Here is a 14,556-nt window from a genome sequence, read left to right on the forward strand (position 1 = left end):
TCAAGCGCGCCGGCCTCGGCAACACGAGGACCACCTCCCCTGTCTGACACGCTTGGCCGCCCGATAACATTCTGAAATTAAGTCATCGAAGACCCAGCAGGTGGCAGGGGAATGTGATGTTTAAATTGTGAAATTTAAACATAACCTTATTCTTGCGAGAATCTAGCCCGGTCAATTGGGATTGGTTTTCACCTAGCCTGCCCGTCTGTGGTGAACACGCTTCACGTCAGTCTTTGCGAATCACGCTCACTGCTGCTAAGTGACCTCGAAAATCACCTATGTCACTTGTGCCCAGTGGCCTCCGTGCCACCTGTCTGATCGCGTCACTGCCGATAACCCATCCAAAACTTTCAGGAGACGTTAAAAAAAATCCTTTCGGCTTATAAGACCTTCAACGTGATGTTGAAAGCGACTTTTTACACCAGTTCATCTCATCAACACAAATCTAACCTATGATGTGTCCTATATTTGTTATCATTGCCATTGTCGCACGATTTCCCTTTTATCCCCCTTTACCATCCTTGTGTGCCCCATGTCTCCCCCGCTTCTGTCCCCTCATGTACCCCCAATGCTCCCCTTGTATCTTCTTTATGGGCCTCAAATCAAGTATACCATTTGCTTCCCATTTGTGTCCCAACTGTGGGCCCCATGGTCCCTTTCTCTTGTGTTCTTCTTGTGTACCCCACCGTCGGCTGCACACACGATCACATCTGCTTTCCTTGTCACCCTATTGCCCCTCCCCGCCCCCACCTCCGCCCACACCACCACCATGTATCTTTATTATGTTCCCTGTGTGTGCCCCCCGTGACCTTGGCCTGATCTGGCCGTGTGTCAGTGTGTGACAGCACGTCTGGATGCAGGGCCTGAGGACGTTTGTAGCGATGAGTCAAAAAGCATTTACACATGACTTAGCATCAACACACAGCGGCTTCTGAGGGCAAGATGTGGATGACTGAATCTTCATCGGCATGGACACAAAGCACAACAAAAGTGTGTTCAGTGCTCCCAATTGGAGGGCGGGGGGAGGGTGAAGTGGTACTTCTTTCTTTTCTTTTTACAATGATTTATTTCCTTTCATTGTTTTTAAAGCACCTCTACAGATCATGAAGGATTTCTTTTGGCGATTATTATATCCATGATTTCCCTTGTGAATCAATCCATCCATTTTCTTCTCCGCTTATCCTCACCGCTTATGAATTTCTACCAAATAAGCTACTCCCTGGTCAAACTGTCTCTTAGAAAACCTTTTTTTCTTTCCTGGCATTCGCAGTGGGATGAACATGGTCTCATGCATCACTCCTTAGTAACACCAGGGGGCGTCATTGCACCGCTGCTAAACCTGGCGAAGCGCTTCACGCACACACACGCGCACGCGCACACACACACACACACACACACACACACACACTCTCTCTTACACTAAGGCACACGTACATGAACGCACACAAGCGTTACAAACCCCACTTGCACACTCAGAACACATTCAGGTACGCGCACACACTGGTCTCCTCGCTGGTTTGACCACGCCTCCCGTAACACGTCACGCCCGATGATGTCACACCCCCTCCTTGTCCTCTTCAGTCCTGGAGCCAAACAACATCATTAGACCCATCGGACCTCCACGAGTGTTCTTTCTCTCTCTCCTCTTCTTGTTTTGCGTGCTACTTCTGGGACCGTTTGGGGGAAGCGTGGTCTGGCTGGAGAGCCGGGTAGCAAGCTGGAGGACCTGGACGTGGATTTCTTTTTGGTTTTTCCCCTACGTATAGGATAAGCTTGTTGGGTGGTCTCCGCTCACGCTCCTCTGGTTTCTTTGTGGATGTCATGCGAATCAGCGGCTTCGATTTTTTTTCACTTTCATCCTAAGTGGTGGTGACAAGGAAAAAAAAGAAAAAAAAAGAGTGAGGAGGAGGGGGGGAAGTTTATGACGGACATGGCGATGGTGGCGTGGAGGAACCCCGAGGAGGGAACGCTCTCTTCTCCAATGTCGCACGTTGCTCCCTTGGCTCTGCCAGTCCATATGAACCCACCGCCGACCTCGCTGGAGATGCCCCCCGCTGCAGGACCACCCACCACCGCCACCAACACCACAACAAACAACAATAGTTCTTCTTCGTCGTCTTCGTCGTCGTCGGACAAGCAGGCGAGCGCGCACATTGAGTGCATCGTGTGTGGCGATAAATCCAGCGGGAAGCACTACGGCCAGTTCACCTGCGAGGGCTGCAAAAGCTTCTTCAAACGCAGCGTGCGCCGCAACTTGAGCTACACCTGCCGGGCCAGCCGAACCTGTCCCGTCGACCAGCACCACCGCAACCAGTGCCAGTACTGCCGTCTCAAGAAGTGCCTCAAAGTGGGCATGCGGAGGGAAGGTACGACCCGGTCGCATTTTAGATTCGGGGACCAACAATCTTTATCTGTTTTATTTCGCCAATTTCCGGCATTTTCCCGTTGGTTCAAACCATTCCAACTTCAGAATGTTCTGGCCCATTCAGGACGTCGAGTACAGTTTTTATTTATTTAATTCTCCCAAATTTGGCCAATATGAGAATATTCCCAAGTAGTCATGATTCCTTTTTGTATGACAACATTCTTAATTAATGCATGAAGACAGTGTACCGTTCATATTTACAGTCTCCTTCTACATTTGTTCAACGATTCAAACCATTCTACGCTGTTTATGATACATGAAATAAATTAGAAACGTACATTGGCTGTATGGTAACCAGTTGAAACTAAACTTACAGTTTTGTGTAAGAAAGCAAAAAGATACTCTGGAATGTGTGTTTTTCTTTTAATGAAGACGTTGTGAGAACTATTATTATTATTATTACTACATTCGTAATTTCTCAAAGGGAAAGTCAACTTCATTTCAACTGCATTTCCTGTAACTTCCAGTATAAAACATTTAGACAAAAAACGCGTGCTACCTTGTGGTGTTTACGTTTACAATTGTTTTTAAAAGAATGTGCCAAATTGTCTGTATTTATTAAAAAATTACACAAATCAATTCCATTTGTTTATGAGTTACATGTAAATATTGCCTCTAAAAATGCTCAAAATGAAGGACCTCCTTCCACAATTTATATTTCAGCCAAATATTTAATTAAATTCAGCGGTGCACAAATTGGTCATTGTAAAGCTGAGATGCATTGTTTGTATTGAAATTTTATTGAATTAAACAATTGATGTACAGCAATTAAAAATCCAAATTATTATAAATTTGCTGCAAAAAATAAATAAATGAATAAAAAGGAACCACGTTTGAGTTAATGTCAAAATGGATGCCATAATTTAATGGGAAACCACGTGATTTATCTCAACCAATCAAATCTGCGATAGAGGATACAATACAGTATCATAAAATCGTTTTATATGCATAGACATAAGTAAACCACATGAATGTAATCATTGAATAAAAGGTAATCATAATATAATTTGAAATTTCATTTTGAAACAATGGTGAGACATTTTGGGAAGGGGGATTTTAATGCAGACCAATTTCCAATCTATTAAGCCGTTTTAGTTCCATGTCAACCAGGAAGTAGATTTTGCCACATCTAAAATGGAAGCTAAACACATTGGCGTGTGATTGATGTCAAGCGGTATTGTTTCTTAAATTTTTTTAATTCAAGTGTATGCGTATTAGAAACATTTTTTGGAGGGTCGGTGGTTCCTCTGTAATTCTTTACATTATTTGAAAAAAATAAAATAAAGACGTCAGTTGATTCCAAAACGGAAACTAATTCAAAACAGTGGGCCGTGTGCACACTACACGCTGAACGATCACCCAAACACATTTACCACTGTACTCGATCATCGGAATCGGGCCCGAAGTCTAATTCGAAAACAAATAAAACGACATTCGTGTGTTTGGGTGCAGCCAAAGTTTCAGTCTTGGAGTTGATGAGGAGGGGCATCTGTATGCGAGCGCGTGCACGCGTGTGCCCGCGTGGTTACGGTGTATGGGGAGGAGGAGGGGGCGGGGGGGTGAAACCAACCGGGACGCCAAGAAGACAGCCAGTCCTAAATTTAGCACCTCTCCAAACCCCCTCTGGCGTGACGGCGGAGAGGCTCGCACGCGATCCCAAACCCACTTTAATCCTCTCCTATTCCCCCCCTAGAGTGTGTCGTCTGGTTTAATGGCATCTTTCAAGTCCATTTTGTGGCAGATATACTTTTATGGCAGATATGAATTACGATATTTATTGCTAAAATATAGTTAGTGTTGGTTTTCCGGCATATTTCAACTATATTGTGAGGCACTTTCGAAGAGTTTTTGTTGTTTTATGGCGTTTATGACGCGCATATATCGTACAATGTTGTGTTGTATGGCACATTGAATGTAGCCTAGTGTTGTTTTATGGCACCGTTCTGGAGCCTACAGTATGTTACTCTTGTTGATGGCAGCTTTCAATATTGTAGAAATACAGTTAAAGTAGATTTATTTTTCTTGCATGGCGTGTTAAAGGAACTGTTAGTATTGTTTTAGAGCAGTTTAAGCATATTTAGTGTCGTTTTATGTCAGGTTTAGCATAACTTGTTGTTTAGAGCATATTTAAAGTATATTTCATGGTAGATTTAACGTTTTATATTTTTGGGGCCTATTTGTTATGGGAGCATTTAGGATGATCCATTTGAAATGTATTTAGTGTTGTTTTATAGCAAGATTGAAGGGCTTATCGTGGCAAAGTGAAAGTACAGTATATTTTGTTGATGATGGCACATTAGTGTAGATTTTGTATTGCTTGCTGGCAAATTGAATGTAGATTTTTTTTTTCACGCAGTACACTGTAGGCAATTAATATTTGTTTGATGGCACGTTTCAATCGCCATTTCCCGTGTTTTGTTTTGTTTTGTTTTTTCACCTCCAGCGGTGCAGCGAGGCCGGCTCCCCCCGGCGCAGTCGTTCCACGGCCAGTTCTCCCTGAGCACGGGGGAGCCACTGCAGTGCCACTCGTACCTGTCGGGCTACATCTCGCTGCTGCTGCGGGCCGAGCCGTACGCCACGTCACGCTTCGGCTCGCAGTGCCTGTCGGGTGGCGGCGCAGTGGGGATCGAGAACATCTGCGAGCTGGCGGCACGGATCCTGTTCAGCGCCGTGGAGTGGGCCCGCAACATCCCATTCTTCCCCGACCTGCAGGTGTCCGACCAGGTGGCTCTGTTGCGGCTCACCTGGAGCGAGCTGTTTGTGCTCAACGCGGCGCAGTGCGCCATGCCGGTGCACGTGGCGCCGCTGCTGGCCGCCGCCGGCCTGCACGCCGCCCCCATGTCGGCCGAGCGCGTGGTGGCCTTCATGGACCACATCCGGGTCTTTCAGGAGCAGGTGGAGAAGCTCAAGACGCTGCACGTGGACTCGGCCGAGTACTCGTGCCTCAAGGCCGTCGTGCTGTTCACCACAGGTATGTGACGTCATCGGCGACCACACCAATTCAAGCTAGAACGCGACACTTCATGGCAAATTAAAACGTGAAACTTAATCACGGTAATATGTGGCAATGAATCTTTTTTTCCCTTATTGTGGCAGCGCCATACCGTAATAAAGCGTTTTCCAAATTTAAAAGAGTGATTTTAAACAACGTGGAAATATTTTGGGGATTATTTTCATAGTGACATACATTTGAAGAAGTAAAAGTAGTGTCAAAAGATAGCAGCCCATCCATACTCACTTCCGGTGACGTCACAAATACAGGGTGTGGCCTAAAAGTTGTATTAATCTTTTAAAAAAAACGTTATATTAATCTTTTTAATGGTGATGACGGCGATGACCATCATCATCATTATCATCATCAGTCTCTGTTGTATTGCATATCATTTAGTAAATGTTAAACAGAATGTCGAAATGTAAAATGTACTCATCAATGAATACTATGAACTAAACACCTATTATGCAGATTTTTGTTCAAGAGAAAGGACAAAAAAAATGTGACAAAGAAATGAAAAAGGTTTCAAACAAAAAATAGTTGTGATTAATATTAAAATACATGCTTTTTTGTATATATGGGTGTGCGGGGGGGGGGACAACAGTATGTAAATTGTGAAGGTACACGTTTCATTTTGTTATTATTTGACAGCGATTCATCAATTTCCCAAACATGATAGTGAGCCTTAAAGAGAAATTGTGCCCTGTGATAAAAGATGTATAGGATTTTACAAAAAGCAACAGCATCTTATGTAAGAGGTTCAGTCAGAGCACTCACCTCACTTGACCTGGTTGAACAAGGCCGCCCTTAAAGGGACAGGCTGCATTTTATCTGTCATGGAGAATAGAACTACCTCTGCATCATTCATGAAGTGTGGAAGAGAAATGGAAAAGCCCTTATCCTTTGCTTCCTTAATTAAAAATAAATAAATAAACTAGCGCCATGATTTCATGTACGAACCATTCTCTTTTTAAGTTTAAAATAAAACATGTTGCCTTTTTACTTTTTAATGTTGCATTTTAAAAATCTTAGTCCCTCAAATATTGTGCCAATGGTTAAAAGTGCTTTCGTATAGTTTTGTGGCTGATTTGGTTTATTTCAGTGCTGTACATTTAAATTATATTTAGCATTCAGGGATGCTTTGGGTCAATGAGTCGCAAAGTGCGGTACTGGTCCCACCAGTGGTACATGGGCTCCCTCTAGTGGTAACAGAAAGGATCACTGAATACATTGTTCAAATTGTGTAAAATGTTCGTGGCTTCAACTTTTTAAAATCCAGCACAGTGCATTTGTCCAGTGGAGTTTGGTTGTGTTTAACTTTTGACTCTATCGCGATTGCATTTCATCTTTCAAATACAATTTCAAGAAGATTTTATGCGCAATGCATTTTAATTCAAATGTATTTATGTGCACATTTCTGTGATCAATGTTACAGCGTCTTTCGAGATGATTAAATGTACCTATTTGGAATAAAACATCTGCCCGCCCGAATGTGGTGCGACTTGGTCAGCAAAGTACTTTTTGAGGGGCATACTTATATTTACTGTTCTTGTGATACATATTTATTGTTAGGAAGGTTATTCGAAGCATATTTATTGGATTGCAGTTTTCTGGCAAATTTATTTGCATGTGTTTTTTTTATGGCATATTCAACACAAATTAAAGGGATTGTGGTGCTTTGTAGGACATTTCGTATTTTGTTGCTTTATGGCGCCGTTGTCTTGTGGCATGGTTGTAGTAAATATAGCATGTAATGTTGTTGTATGACATATAGCAAGTGCACTCGGTGTTGTTTTGTCGCACATTTGGGAGATAGAATTATAAGGTAGAACGTTGATTTTGTGTTGGAAGTCTATTTAGTGTACACTTACAGTATATTTATAGTATTGCTATTATGGCGTATTTCAATGATATTTCTTGTAAAATGTCGTTTCATGGCCCATTTGTGTTAGATCGAGTGTATACAGTGGTGTTGTTTGATGGCATGTTTCCAGGCATATTTCTTGTACTGCATTGCGTCGGGGTCCGCATGAGTCCGCGTGTACACGTGTCATCAAAGTGGGACACATGTCAGTGTACGTGAACGCTCGGCGCTTCTGCCGCTGCCGCGTTGCGGCGCGGTGCCCTACATTTGACGGCGGCCATCTTGGCGGTGGCGTGCCGAGCGAGCGGGTCAAACGAGGTCGAGCTGGATGTTTATCTCGGCGGCAGCTTGCCTGATTTGTTGTCGTCTCGTACGTTCATGCGCTGTTGATCAAGCAAAGTCCCAGACTCATTTCACCGATTCATGTTCGGGTTTTTTTTTTTCTATTTGCTGGCCTGATGTCATTGTGAAAAGTCTGATTTGGATGGGTTGTGAGCAGATGTAATGTTTGATTTGACATTTAAATCCACTCGCCAAGATTAAAGCTCGTTGCCAAATTGAACTCTTTTGAAAGAAAATCAATAAAATGATGAAATAGGAGCCAGTGCGGGGGATATTACAGAATATAGTGCTTATGTGTGCGTGAATATCGATACGCATTGTTTTCATTACAGATTATAGACGGCTCACCTAAATGAGGGATAGAATCATATACTGATGAATTCTAATGCACCCCATCACTGATTATATGCATAACACGTACAAAGTATAAATATGGGAAACACCGTCAAAGTCTTAACACATACTTCTGCTCTTGTCTGTGTACTCGCAATATTTGACTTTATCGTGTGTTTTTTTGTGCAAATTGTGTGAGTGCTGCAAAAAAAAAAAAATCGTGCCACTTTATAGTCGCACGTTTCCTCAACATTTATGGCCAGTTAGCGTTGCAAAATGTCAAATGCACAGCGCAGAGTCAACCTACGATGAAATTAGGTTTCACAAGATTGTTGGCGTCTTCCAGGGCGGCGATTTTAACACGGTGGAATACGTCACGCAAAAATAAAGACTTAAGAGTTAGTCAAGACTTGCAAGGATGGGACGCTGAGGAACATTTTTAATTCATTCATTCATTCATTCATTCATCTTCCGTACCGCTTGATCCTCACTAGGGTCGCGGGGGGTGCTGGAGCCCATCCCAGCCGTCTCCGGGCAGTAGGCGGGGGACACCCTGAATCGGTTGCCAGCCAATCGCAGGGCACACATAGACGAACAACCATCCACGCTCACACTCACACCTAGGGACAATTTAGAGTGTTCAATCAGCCTGCCACGCATATTTTTGGAATATGGGAGGAAACCGGAGCACCCGGAGAAAACCCACGCAGGCCCGGGGAGAACATGCAAACTCCACACAGGGAGGCCGGAGCTGGAATCGAACCCGGAACCTCTGCACTGTGAAGCCCACGTGCTAACCACTGGACTACCGGGCCGCCCGGAACATTTTTAATGAACACAGTAAATATTTGACGACGTGTGAATCACCACTGGGCAACTCAACAGAAATAGTATTCGTTAAGAAATGTTGTCAGGTACACCGTGCATAGTGAGACATTGAAACAATTGTCAGCTTTTTGCTTCAAACCACCGCCACGACGGATTTGAAATGAAATCGACTAGATTTGCTTTCTGTGCAGATGTTCAGATTTAATTTCAAATCAGTTTTGAAATTCTGGTCTACAAACACGGACACCCTGATTAGGAAAGGACAGAGCCGACTCTTCCTACTCAGGAAACTGAGGTCTTTTGGGGTTCAGGGGTCACTCCTTAAGACGTTCTATAACTCGGTGGTGGCCTCGGCCATCCATTATGGCATCGTCTGCTGGTCAGGCAGCATCTCAGCCCGGGACAGAAAGAGACTGGAGCGACTGGTCAGGAAGGCCAGTTCTGTCCTGGGTTGCTCCCTTGACACTCTGGAGGAGGTGGGCAACAGAAGGATGCTAACTAAGCTAAAAGCTATGATGGCCAGTCCTTCCCACCCCCTCCAGCCCGCCCTGACAGCACTTGGTAGCTCCTTCAGCCAGAGACTGTTACACCCGCGCTGCAAGAAGGAGAGATACCGACGCTTGTTCCTACCGACTGCTGTCAGGCTGATGAATAAAAAATAACAATCATAATAATAATAATAATTAAATGATGTGAAGGAAAATTGTAAATAGTACTGCGATTTATCCATTTTGTGTTCATATTGCATTTAATTGAAAGATGTTTGTTGTTTTTTTCTCTTTCTTCTTTCTACATACATTCTTGCTGCTGGAGGCTGTAAATTTCCCCAGTGTGGGACGAATAAAGGATATCTTATCTTATCTTATCTTATCTTAAGACATACACATATAAAATAACGGGACAGTTGACGGCTCAGCTGTTTTCAGGCTAGGTAGTTATGTGTGACTGCAAACGGAATTGCTTTCCTTTTACTTAATGACTGCTGAGAAAAGCATTTGGATGAATTCTGAACTGTTTCAGGCAATATTATTTGCTCATATTCAGCCAATTGCTTCGGGAGTCGGCTTGGGCAGCGCATCACAGTGCAGATGGACAATAACCCTCAGCAAGCGGCAAAAGCAGCCATTGTGTTTTTTTCAAGCAAGTCAGTCACCTCACCAAAACCGTCGTACACTTTTTTCTGAATATACTGAATACTGTTGACTTGACTGAGTGCAAAAAAAAAAAAAAAAAAAAAAAAAAAGCAAGGAATACGCTTTTAGTAAAGTCTTGCAAAGTTTGTACTGGTGATTTTCAAGGCTTTCAAGGAGGCACGTTTACTCCAAATATAGTCATCAGCTAAACTCAACTTTAAACTTTTTTTTTTTCCCCTGACAAGTTGTCAGGGGAAAAAAGCTGCCTGGCGCACAATTTTCACACGTCGCTTTCTCTTCCTATTCCCGGTTCCCATCGGGCCCAGATGCATGCGGCCTGTCGGACGCGACGCACGTGGAGGGTCTTCAGGAGAAGTCCCAGTGCGCACTGGAGGAGTACGTGCGCAGCCAGTACCCGAACCAGCCCAGTCGCTTCGGCCGCCTGCTGCTGCGTCTGCCGTCTTTGCGCTCCGTGTCGTCGGCCGTCATCGAACAGCTCTTCTTTGTGCGACTGGTGGGCAAGACGCCCATCGAAACGCTCATTCGTGACATGCTGCTGTCGGGCAGCAGCTTCAACTGGCCTTACGTGCCCGTCCAGTAGCGCCCCCAAGTGGCCTGGGTGGGGCCGGCGCAGCTGAGGTAAAAATGGTCTTCTCCTGGATGGGCTCGCACAGCTCCAGACATGACGTTGGGGAAACACGATATCGATCTAACGTGCGCACCAAATGCTCATTTGTGGCCGCAAAATACTGCTTTCAACCCCACGCTAATTTGCTCAGCACAAATTTACCTGTCTGTCTGTTTTTTTTTTCTCTGTGTTTTCCCCTATTTGCTGAAACATTCACCCATTCACGTCTTTCTGTGTATTTTTTTTTCTGTAGCGCCCCAGGATGCCATAAAAGAGTGCCAAAGCTAGTGCGAAGAGAACAGTACAAACGAGACGCGGATCTGATCAGGGACGCTCTGTGCTGCCACCGTAAATACTCCAAAATAGCTCGTCTATTTCAGATTTCAGGTTTTTTTTTTTCGATATTTTTGTGTCGCTTTTTTTTGGGGGGGGGGGGGTGGGAGCTGTTAGTTCCAACCACTACCTACCCACCCACTCATTTTTCACACAAAGAGTGTTTATTAGCGTTTTGGGAAGAATGTTTTTGGTGTAATTGGTTGCATAGTTTGGTCCATCTTTTGATCAGACACGTGATCGGCTCCAAAATCCTGATAACTGGTGTCGAGGAAGTAAAGCGAACCAATGTTTACTATTCGTTAATTAGCATTTTTCGTGGGGCTTATCCCCAGATAATCACAAAACAAAACTCATCTATTTGCCGTTTTGGGGGGATCTTTCGGTAATACGGCGAGTTGTCACAAGATGGCGCCAAAGTCATGGCTACTAGTAAAGTCATTTTTGGCGCCAAGGAAGTATGTTGCAAGTGTACGATAACATCGACCGTATGCTCACTTTTGTAATTTGTGGCTACAAAAATGGCAGGTGTAGCGTGCGCATAACACATTAATTTGCTTAATAAGTCACGGGGGTAAGAAAATGGAGCACACCTTAACCTCTATCTTACGTCTCTAGACAAGGTGCACTCGATTTGACTCCCCAACTCTCCAGGAATGAGATGAATACTATTCATGTATTTTGCGTGCACATTATGCCTACTTCATGTACTTTGTGTGCACATTCCATCTATATTGTGGCGAAAATGACACCCTCCGCACCCCTGTCATGTCTGTGGCTCCGAACAAAGTTTTTCTTTTTGAGATTACCGGACATTTTTTGCAGTGTTGTAAAAGATGTATCCCCCCCCCACCCCCCACCCGCCTCCCCCCTGTGCGTATATTTATCATAGTTGTCATTTTTAAAAAAAAAACGTTTTTAAAAGGGAGCAGGGCTTTTTCAAGATATTTGTTGTGGTATTTTCTTTCTTTTTTTTAATATCCAGACATGGCACTTTTTTTCTGTTAAGGACAAAACAAACAAAAAAAGTAAAATTTCACACAAAAAGCACGCACAACCTTTGTGCTAATGTTAGCTATAAGCTCGACTGTCAGCAGGAATGCATCAGTAACGTCATTACTTTTTTAAATAGCCGGTGAAAAGCAAAGCATCTAGACACGTTTTGTTACTTTTATATCTTTATTTATTTAAAAGTGTCTGTTTTGTTTTGTTGCATTGTTGTTGTTTTGTTAAAATAAAATCAATGGCCCAAAAAAAAAAAATCAAACAAAAAGGATTTTGTAGATTCTTGCTTTTCAATGGACATTGCAATAATGTTTTTAATTTTTACACTTTTCAAACAAATTTATGACTTTGACTTGCTCTTGTCACAACATGCAAATATTCTCTCAGATCTTTGTTGGACATTTTGTGTTTTAACCAATGGGTTTGGAAGAAACAATATTTTTTTTGGCACACCGTGGTTACTTAGATATGACGTTGTTGACATTGTGGAAATCGGCAAAATGCGAAAATTTCAATGCAAAGGCACAATTTTTTAAAAGACTAATAAAATACATTTAAATGAATTTGGGATGATGCCATGGCAATTCTGTCTAATCATTTTTTTAAATTACTTGTTTTCTAATTGGCAAGTGAAAAGAGTAATTCTGCTGTTTTTAATTGATTTTAACTAAAGCCTTAAAAGTCAAAATTCACATCAGCCAGACTTTAAAAAAACAATAATTATTTAGTTTATAATGACAACATTGCAGTATATTATCACTTTCTTGTGTTGTATTATAATCATGTCTCATAAGATGTGTAAAAATGTCCATCTAGAGCAGGGGTGTCCAAAGTCAGTCCTGAAGGGCTACTGTCCTGCCTTTTTTCCAGCTTTCCCAGGAGTAACACACCTAATTCAAATAATCAGGAATGTTTAATGCTGCTTCAGAGCTTGCGGATGAATCAGGTGGCACTTGGAAAACATGCAGGACAGCAGCCCTACAGGCCCTGAGTTTGACACCTATGATCTAGAGATTCATAGTTATTTGAACAAAAAAGTAATGACATTGCTGTGTGTGTGTGTGTGTGTGTGTGTGTGTGTGTGTGTGTGTGTGTGTGTGTGTGTGTGTGCGCGCGCTCTTTTTGGACAAGCACTGTACTGTGAAAGCATAATTGTTTGATAACATATTCCTATTGTGTTAAATTATAACTCAAGATTTCTACATCAAAATAATGATAATAAAATGTATTTGATTGATTTTGACACATCAGTCGTGGTGTGTGTGCATGTGTGTCATTTATTACAGTTGAAGCTACTTCGGCCCTGTCTGGAATAGTATAAATCATGGTGGTGTTGGTGTGATGGTCTGGGGCTGCTGTTTAACTTCATGACCTGGACGACTCGATTCATTGATAAAACCATAAATTCTGCCCTCCTTTGCATGTACAGTATCGTCTGACTTGCATGTCAGTACTATATGTATGACGTACAGTCATGCGAGTGGTCCGAGCCAACGAGGATTTATTTCCAGCACCAACAGGTACAAAAAGCAACCTTGGAATCTATACCTTTATATAACAGTACATGCTGAATTAAAAACAAATACAATTTACATTGATCATTATGAAAAAAAAGTAACACAATTCTTGAATAAGCAGAGATATAGTGCAAATAGGTTTTCCACAAAAAAATAAGATCCATATTGCAAAAATATTGGGGGTGGGGTGTCCTTAGGTCGGTGAATCGGTGGTTACCATACCACTTTACATTCCAACTTATTACAATGAAACTTGTAGCTATGCATACAGCCTGTCTGTTCAAACTTTTTATACCCAGTACGGCACTTTTTTTGTTTGTTTAATTGTTTTTTTTTTTTACTTTCCCCTTTCTAAGCATAGTTCAGCTGTATTGAACGTTTCAGTGTGGTACAATACTTTTGCATTCAGTCTTTCAGAACGTTTTACTTGAAAACGTATGACTCCTTATTAATCATTTTAATCAATTTTTAATTGTTTCGCAGTAGCTTATTTTATACTCTGATATTTAAGAGCAGTGTTAAAGTTCAAACTGCATTTACTGTTAAGCGCGGGCCTACGATAACAAATACATGAATAAAACTTACCATCCTTTTTTCATGAACACTCTACTACTGCATTTCAATGTTGGTCATTAGGGCGGCGATTGGGGAGCCACGGAATAATAATTATTCCTTTTATTAATATCCTGATAACCATACAAACAAACAGTTTAACGTATTTTAAGTCATTGTGTGTTTTAAAGTTTGGTAATAATGATGATACTTTAATAGTATATCGTTTTGTCGATCAATCTTGGTACAGTAGTAAAGAACAGTGTGTGTGTGTGCGTGTGCGCGTGCGCGTGTGCGCGTGCGTGTGGATTAAACAGCTCGCTTAATGAGGGCCCCTGAGGCCTCCTGTCACTCCGCTTTAGGCTGAGGAGGTTGACGCTGAGGGTCCACGGGTGGTGATGTGGGGGTGCGGGGGTCCGGGCTCAAATGGGGCAACACGCACCACGGGGGGTGGAGGGGTTAGCCGAGCGTAACTGCTGTAGAGTTGAGACGCTCAAACGTACTCGTGGAAGGAGGCCGCTCTGCCGTGCCTGCGTCAAATTACTAGCAGCCAATCAAATGGCGGAAGAGGGAACAGCTTTAGCCAATCAGATCGTTTCTTCCT

At 42.8% G+C, this 14,556-nt stretch overlaps 1 protein-coding gene across 1 annotated transcript; it reads left to right on the forward strand.

Annotated features, from left to right (window-relative positions):
• Nucleotides 1-526: 526 nt before the first annotated feature.
• LOC127598930 (COUP transcription factor 2-like) lies at nucleotides 527-13,126 on the forward strand. Its single transcript, XM_052062537.1, has 3 exons — nucleotides 527-2,366; nucleotides 4,869-5,396; nucleotides 10,244-13,126. Exons 1-3 carry the CDS (start codon nucleotides 1,922-1,924, stop codon nucleotides 10,516-10,518), a joined length of 1,248 nt encoding a protein of 415 aa, XP_051918497.1. The 5' UTR covers nucleotides 527-1,921; the 3' UTR covers nucleotides 10,519-13,126.
• The last annotated feature ends 1,430 nt before the right edge of the window (nucleotides 13,127-14,556 follow it).

Source organism: Hippocampus zosterae, chromosome 4 (genome assembly GCF_025434085.1).
Source record: "Hippocampus zosterae strain Florida chromosome 4, ASM2543408v3, whole genome shotgun sequence".
Lineage (NCBI taxonomy): Eukaryota > Metazoa > Chordata > Actinopteri > Syngnathiformes > Syngnathidae > Hippocampus > Hippocampus zosterae.